The sequence below is a fragment of the Diabrotica virgifera genome, chromosome 3, assembly GCF_917563875.1.
Source record: "Diabrotica virgifera virgifera chromosome 3, PGI_DIABVI_V3a".
NCBI lineage: Eukaryota > Metazoa > Arthropoda > Insecta > Coleoptera > Chrysomelidae > Diabrotica > Diabrotica virgifera.
Window position 1 is genome coordinate 69,261,721 of NC_065445.1, and position 8,995 is coordinate 69,270,715.

The 8,995-nt window shown below is 32.7% G+C and overlaps 1 protein-coding gene across 1 annotated transcript in view; it reads left to right on the forward strand.

Annotated features, from left to right (window-relative positions):
* The window catches only part of LOC126881123 (1,4-alpha-glucan-branching enzyme), a 71,882-nt gene extending 65,117 nt beyond the window's left edge, over window positions 1–6,765 (forward strand). Inside the window, exon 11 of the mRNA XM_050645179.1 lies at window positions 5,333–6,765. Within this exon, the coding sequence (XP_050501136.1) occupies window positions 5,333–5,377 (45 nt within the window). The 3' untranslated portion in view covers window positions 5,378–6,765. The remainder of the gene's footprint in view (window positions 1–5,332) is intronic.
* Window positions 6,766–8,995: the final 2,230 nt, after the last annotated feature.

The window sequence follows — 8,995 nt, forward strand, 5'->3', positions numbered from 1 at the left end:
TTTGATAATATAACCTATATGTATTTATGCTTTAATGTTTTTGTACATTTATGCATAAAAATTGCATTAAAAAGTGGATGATTTTGGGTATTAAAAGCATACTTTTAGCATTTGGTACATACTTTGTACCATGTATTATTTTTAAGTCGTACACTATATTTGTGGCATAATTGTGCGTTTAATTTGTGTACTCCGAAAGTTAGCGCTAATTATTAAAAAATATATATATACAGTAAGCGCCACGCTACTAGATATCTCGATGGGTAAGTACTTAATTGATATGCTTATAGGCTAATCCGGTCCGTTCTTAGATGTGACTTTTATCCCTGTCATGCTACTGTCAAGAAACTATTCAAAATAATTGTTTTTCCATACAAAAAATACATTAATTAATGGTATTGTTACTCTGCTTTAAAATAACTTTATTCAAACACCAAGAATATTTCTTTTCTTTCTTTCTTTGTTCCCTTCCTTGTACCCTATCAGAGTGTCGGATTTGGGATCGCTATTTATATTTACATTCACCCATCTCTTCCATTCTTTTCTGTTTTCCGCCATTATTTTTAATTCCTCGAGTGATTTTCCTTTAACTTTTCCCGCCCCTACTATTTGCTGTATCCAGTTTTTTCTTGGTCTGCCTCTTTTTCTTTTTGAAATGTTCCTTGCTTCGTGGACTCTTCTCGTAATTCTGTTGGGTTGCATCCTCATCAAATGCCCATACCAATTCATTTGTCTCTTTTTTAGTTTATTCATTATTGGTTCTTGGTTGGCCATTCTCCTAATAGTCTCGTTGCTTAATCTATCCCATTTTGTCTTTCCAACTATCCTTCTTAAATGTCTGCTCTTATGTTTTTCCAGAATTGTCCAGTTTTCACTTGCGTAGAGCACAGTCGGTATCACTATTGTGTTATATATGTTTATTTTTGTCTCTCTTGCAAGTTCTCTTTTCCCCAGTATTGGGGCTAAGGCATAGTATAACTTGTTTGATTTCTTTGCTCTATTTGTTATTTCCCAGTCTATTTTTCCGTCGTTAGTAATGATACTTCCCAGGTATTCGTAAGTTGTAACTATTTCCAGTTCTGAGTTTTTGCATTTTATCTTTATTTCATTATCTTCTTTGCCGTTGATTATCATTATCTTATTTTTTTCCTCGTTTATTTCCATTTTTTGCTCTTCTATTTCCTCTACCCATATATCCAGTAGTTTCTGCATTTTGTTCTCGGAATATGCTATTAGTACTATGTCGTCCGCATACATTAAGGACTCTATTGTTACCGGTTGTAATCTATGGTATCCTATTATTGTCTGTAGTTGGTTGGTTCTTGCTCTAGTTTTTCTTATTAATTCATTCATTACGATTATGAATAGCAAAGGGTTGAGACTATCTCCTTGTTTAATACCTCTATTCCAATTAAATTCTTCTGATCGTTCCCCTGCTATTTGTACTCTTCCTTTTACCTCTTTGTAAGTACTTTCTATAATTTTTATCAATCTGTTTGGTACATTTATTTTCCTCAAGCATTCCCCTATAATTTGTCTTTCTATCGTGTCAAATGCTGCTCTTAGGTCTATGAATGCTAATACCAGTTTTCCCCCGGTGTCGCATCTTTCGATTAGGTTCCTGCTGGTATTGGGACCGTGCAAGTTCGGCAAAGCGACCTCTATTTCTACGCTCTGTACTTTTATTCGCACTTTTAATTATATTGGCCAATTATATTAGTCCTGGTTGCTGGATAATTGTCAAGGCCATAGTCCAAAAAAATAATAAGAAGAAAAAATAAGATGCAGGTTATGCTATGCAAACGTAAACAATTGTATGTAGTAAATAAAATTAGTTATTAAAATGCAGTACTGCAAGCAAAATACAATTATTTAAATTTACCTTTATATAATAATTGCATATCATATCAGTATTGTGGAGCAATATATAATTTTTCTGCTTCAATGACAGAAGGTATGAAATATACGTCAATTTGACAATTTCAATTGACAATATGAATTATTTAAGATAGTTGAAATATTCTCCGCGACTCGCGCACGGTCGTTTCTCGTTTCCCTTCCAAGTACTTGCACACCGCGAATATATGTTGTCATTTGTTTGTCTTCCTGGTCTAAAGGCCGCTTGTTGATCTCCCAATTTCATTTCTACTTCTTGCCTTAGTCTTTTCTCTATTATTTTCGTATACATTTTAAAGCATACCGATGACAGACATATAGCTCTGTAGTTTTCGCAGTTTATATGTTCTCCTTTTTTGTATATTGGTACAATTATGTTATTCTGCCAGTCTCTAGGGATTGCTTGTTTTTCCCAAGCCTCTTTATATATTGCCCATAGCCAGTTTATTCCCTCTTCTCCCATGTATTTACCATTTCCAGTTCAATTTCATCATCTCCTCCTGCCTTGTCTATTTTTATATTTGATATTCCTTCTATTACTTCTTCTCTACTTATTTGGTCTATCTCTGTGTTTTCTTGGCCTTCATTTATTACATTGTCACTTCGGTATCAAATTTTTCCTCATAATATTCTTTCCATACCCTAGCTATTTGTTCTGGGTTTATTTGAATTTGCATTGATCTACCTCTTACTGCATTTATCTCCTTTCATTTTTTCCCCTTCATGTGTCGTATTGTCGTCCAAAAGTTTCTATTATTTGTTAATCCTTCTTGTAGTTTTTCTCCCAATTCTTTCCATGATTTTGCTTTTGCTTGTGTGACTGTCTTTTTTACCAATCGTCTCTGCTTGTAATATTCTTCTTTATCTTCTTCTAATCCCGTTTCAATGTATTTTCTCCATGCCATTTTCTTCTTTTTTATTTCTGTTTTCACTTCTTTGTTCCACCATCTTGTCCTTTTCAATTGATTATTACATTTTTTGATTCCACATAATTCAGCTGCAGTTTTCTTTAATACTTCCCTGTAAGTTTTCCATCTTTCTTCCATTGTCCATGTTTCCTTTTGGCACTCTATCTGCCTCAATCTTTTATTGGTTGCCTTCTTATAAAGTTCTCGCACACGTTCTATCTTTAGTTTGTTTACTTTTACTTTCTTGTACTCTTTTCTTTCCACCTCCTCTATTTTTTCATCCTTCAGTTTTGCAGTGACAAGCCTGTGTTGCGTGGACAGCTCCGGTTCTTTTTCCGTTAAGATATTTTGTATTTTTTGTTCCAAATTTCTCGTATATACTATATAGTCGATTAAGCTCTTTGCATTTCTCTCTTCAGCCACAAATGTATATTTGTCTTCAATGGTTTGTTCACTGAATGTGTTTCCTATTATCAGGTCATTCGTTTGGCAGAATTCTAGTATTTTAATTCCATTTCTATTTAATGTTTCTTCCCCATATTGTCCAATACATCCTAATCCTCTATTAACGTCCTTACCTACTCTAGAATTCCAATCTCCTAAAATTAGAAAGAATATTTCAATACTTTAAAACGTTTACAACTTTAACAAAATGACAACTATAACTATATGCAGCTGTACTATTAATTGTCAACTTTTTCGGTTTCTATACTATTTCTGACGTTCTAAACGTCACTAGACATAAAAATAAACATTGCAACAAGTGAAGGGTCCAGGACTGTAATAGCTCAGTGTTCCCGTGTATCTAGTAACGTGGCGGTTACTGTATATTAAAGGCACTTTTAACATAAAAGTTCATTGGTTAATAACGTCAATAACCCATGACTGAACTAAGCGTATCACTCACTGGCGCCTGAACGGCACCTAACTGAAGTAACCATATCACGAGCTGGCGCGTGATCGGCAGCGATTGGTTATGCTATAGTATAGTATAGTTGATCCAAAAAATGGCATAACCCAGACATCCAAAGTGAAAGTTATCCTTCAACACCAAATTATTCTATATAATCCACACAATGTCCAGAAAAAAGTCACACCATTTTGAGCGTCGGGTTTGGGGGGGAGAGTGGGGAGAAATCGGTAAATTCGTAGTTTTTTAAGTTTTTCGCCAATATTTCTAAAACTATGCGGTTTAGCATGAACAACCCTCTATACAAAATTGTTCTACATTAAATTTTAAATAAAAAAGGTCCTATGCATAATCTTTCTAAAATGAATGGTTCCAAAGTTACGGAGGTAGTATAGTATAACTGGTCCAAAAAAAGGCCTAACCCAAACATCCAAAGTAAAAGTTTTCCTCCAACACCAAAATGTTCTATATGGTCCACATATTGTTCAGTAAAAAGTTACACCATTTTGAGCGTCCGGTTTGGGAGGGAGATGGGAGAGAAGCCGGTAAATTAGTAGTTTTTTTACGATTTTCGTCAATATTTCTAAAACTATGCTTTAGCGTAAACAATGTTATATACAAAAATGTTCTACATGAAATTTAAAACAAAAAATGTTCGATACATAATTGTTATAAAATCAACGGTTCCAGAGTTACGGAGGGTGAAAAGTCGAGGTTTTCGATACTTTTTATATTTTTTGGGCAATATTTATGATATAACTATACCAAAAACCCAGACATCCAAAGTGAAAGTTATCCTCCAACACCAAATTGTTCTATATGGTCTACATAATGTTCAGAAAAAAGTCACACGATTTTGAGCGTCGGGTTTGGGGGGGAGAGGGGGGAGAAATCGGTAAATATAAAAAGTATCGAAAACCTCCACTTTTCACCCTCCGTAACTCTGGAACCGTTGATTTTATAACAATTATGTATAGAACCTTTTTTGTTTTAAATTTTATGTAGAACATTTTTCTATAGAACATTCCTTACGCTAAAGCATAGCTTTAGAAATATTGACGAAAAACGTAAAAAAACTACTAATTTACCGACTTCTCCCCCATCTCACCCCCAAACCGGACGCTCAAAATGGTGTAACTTTTTACTGAACAATATGTGGACCATATAGAACAATTTGGTGTTGAAGTAAAACTTTTACTTTGGATGTCTGGGTTAGGCATTTTTTTGGACCAATTATACTATACTACCTCCGTAACTTTGGAACCGTTTATTTTAGAAGGGTTATGCATAGGGCCTTTTTTATTTCAAATTTAATGTAGAACAATTTTGTGTAGAGGGTTGTTCATGCTAAACCGCTTAGTTTTAGAAATATTGACGAACAACGTAAAAAACTACGAATTTCCAGATTTTTCCCCCCTCTACCCCCCAAACCTGACGCTCAAAATGGTGTGACTTTTTTCTGAACATTATGTGGACCATATAGAACAATTTGATGTTGGAGGATAACTTTCACTTTGGATGTCTGGGTTTGGGTCTAACTATACCATACTACTAAGCCTCATCAACTTATGACTTAAATATTATGCCTTAAAATTGATCATTTGCTTTTTTGTTTTAGGTCTATATTCCAAGCAGGACGTGCATAACATTGGCAAAAGAGTAAATCAACGGTAACTAAAAAAATCATGGTTTAATAAGATTAAGCACTTTATATTATTTTCCTACTCCAAAATAACAAAATAATCATATGCGCAGTTTTTGCATTTTATGTCAAAAAAATATTTAGTGCCATGTTTAAGAAGACTACTATTTTGATATAGGAAAAGTTAAATTTTTTATATTGTACCGATAGTTTTTATTCTTTAAAAAATATTTGTTCGGTACAGCTATTTTTATACAAATTTTATTGTAATCTCGATTGAAAATTAACTTTTTAAATTCGTTTTATGCTACTTAAATATTTTTAGAATGTTGTTTTATAATAATTGTTAGATACTTTTTGGATTTTCCTATATCTGTTTACTGTCTACGATATTACTAAAATTGTACATTAAATCACTGAATGAAATTAAATCCAGGATATTTCTGGCAGGCCAGAACTGAATAAAGTTAAACATATAACTAAAATTACCCTCAAATATAATGATCTGTTAATAAAGTATCGAATTTGTTAAATTTTGAGAAATCGGCCATTAATGTTTATCAAAAATTTGCTTTACAAAACCAGTTGTTAAGGTACTGGTACACTTTACAAGACCAAAAATAATCATTTTTTTCAAGAATTTTTTTCTCAGAAACTTTATTACAAATGAACATAAAACTTTTTACATATTAATCTCTAACTCTTAGAGAGTACAAAAAATATATCTTTTCTTATTTATGCACGTACACTAATATTGTAGAGGGCGCAAAAGTCGAGGCCTCGAAAAATGATGGCGAACAGTTAATCTCAGGATTGAGATATCTGAACCAAAAAAATCGTACGGCATTTGAAAAAGGAAGGTTTCTTACGTGACAATTTACCACAATTTAACCAAAAAATAAAAGATAAATATTTTTTAACCATGAAAAACTGAAGAAAAACGGGCGATTTTTTCACAAAAATTTTTCAAATTTCCGTAAAATCTTTCTTTTGCGGAATTTTTCACTAACGGTGGTAAATTGTCACGTAAGAAACCTTCCTTTTTCAAATGCCGTACGATTTTTTTGTTTCAGAGATCCCAATCCTGAGGTTAACTGTCCGCCATCGGAGCTACTTTTTTTCGAGGCCTCGACTTTGGCGCCCTCTACAATATTAGTGTAAGTACACAAATAAAAAAAAATATATTTTTTGTATTCTTTAAGAAATAGATATTAATATGTAACAAGCTTTATGTTCAAGGTTCTGAGAAAAAAAATCTTGAAAAAATGCTAATTTTTGGTCTTCTAAAGTGTACTAGTACCTTAAATTCGCCCTAAAATAGGAGCAACTTTGTTTTTTAACTAAAAAAACAATTTTTGTTATTTGTTACCTGATAGTTTATTTTTGTTGAATAAAAATATTTTTAGTAACATTCATTTTAAATATGTCATTCCCTAGTTCACGCAAATATCCTTTCCTTTTCAATCTCCTTCTCCAATCTCCTATCCTTTCCTTTGCTTCTCTAGATAAAATAATATTTCCAGGGAATTACACAGACTGTTTAGTTTTTGATTAGATATAAGACACTGAAGGAAACTCTAAAATCGGCAACATTGCTGTAGTCTAGAATTGTATTTTAATTGTTAAAGATGTTCAAAATTTATCTACTCGTTCCAATACAGTAACAGTATGTTATTAAAATCACTTTATCAATTTTTTCTTTTCTCGATTATTAGTTTTTATTGTATAGTATATAAATTATTGTATATATAGTCACGTGTCACTGAATATAATGAAAAAATAGGCCTATTAATTAAATCAATGAATAATTTAAGCGATTATGCAAGCAACGATTGTCGAAGAATATTCAAAAACTAACCGAAATAGCCATCTCCATTGTGTCGGTGAAATTGATACTCCACGCCGCGCCGTCGGTAACTAACACAACTAATACACTTGCTAATGTTTACGTCTCCTGCATATCTTATTAAATTTTAGTATACGCTGTGAGCTCGTAAGTAGAGGGATATTTAAAAATTCGCGAGCGCCAGTAGTGACAAGTCTGTAAACGTTTACTGGAAATTTGACATAAATGTCAAAGTGATTAATTTAAAATTAAAATTAAAAACATTAATTATAAAAAATATTAGTTGGTCAAAGCTGTGGTATACATTTTTACCTTAAATATACTTACGTTTTAAATACTGAATTTAAGTTTTTTTAATGTTCCGTAATATGTATTGGGCACACGACTTTTCCCCAATACGACTCTACCTTATCGGCAGTGTCTACGAGAAGTGTACGGTAAATTGAAGCTGTAATTACAAAGAAACAAATATGTATGTCTTTGTACTCACTTTATCACGCTTAAGGAGTTACGAGATCTGGATTTCAATGCATATTTTTTTTTATAATTCTCGTATCAAAGTTACGCGTGAAGTTAGTCGTATTGATGACAGTTGGGGAAACGTCCGCGACCCTTATAAATTATTCTATTAATCTTAGCGCCATCTAGACGATAATTGTGAAAGTATCCGAAGTAAGAAATTAATATTTCATCAATAGAACGTCAAAATGATTAGCAAAATCTTAAAAAATCGATTACAATTTAATTACTTTTTTGCGTTGTAAATATTACGCGATAACAATTAAATAATAAATTTAAAAATTACCGGTGCAAGTTGCATTACTAATTCGCTAGGAGCGACACCAGCGAAGCTCAGAGCGTATAGGTACGAAGGAGACAGTGTTGCCATTTATAGGGTGTATATCTAATTTAAATCTAAACAGTCTGTATAAGTTTTGGAGTATGAGTAGGGGAAAGGGATTCACTTGATATTTCACCAAAAAAATTGCACAATAAATAAACCCTATAGTTTTAAAGCGTCTTCAAAAACTTAAAAACCGTTGAATTAAATTTTGGAAGAATAAACCGATACAACGGAGTACTGAACGGTACGATATAATTCTCGAATATGGTAAATAATTTACAGGATACAATTTTCAAGACTAGGACTTTTCTTTCAAGAAATAGGAAAGACAAGAATATGAGACGAAGAGAAAGACCTATTGCCTCAAATTCAATAGGGATCATCCTTACACCAAGAAGACATTATGTAGACTCTTGATTTTTTCTTCAATAAAAAGAAGAAGCGTAAGAACATGAGACGAAGAAGAAGATATATTGACTCCAAATCTAATACAATTATTCCTTAGCCTAAGAGGAACCTATGTACATACTAAGTTTCAAGACTTACGAACTTTTTCGTCAGGAAAAAGAAAAGGAAACAAATAAAACCAGAAAAGGAATAAAAATGAAAAGAATATGAATATGACAAGCAGAAGACGACCTATCGACCCCAAAATAAATAGGGTTCTCTTTTACATAAAAGTATATACAGTAACCGCCACTATACTAGGCACACGGACACATTGAGCTAATACAGTCCTGGACCCCTCACTTGTTGCATGGTTTACTTTTACGCCGAGGAGTAAACAGACTGATCCTATATAGAAAAAGTCCCTTGACGTAAAAGAAGAAGTATTAAGTTGGAGAATATGATCATAGATATAACAGATAGATTAGGCTAGGGATAATACATCGAGGTGTAACGCCAATATCAAGTACGGTGGTCTAGCTATCTTTGTCTGTTATACGAG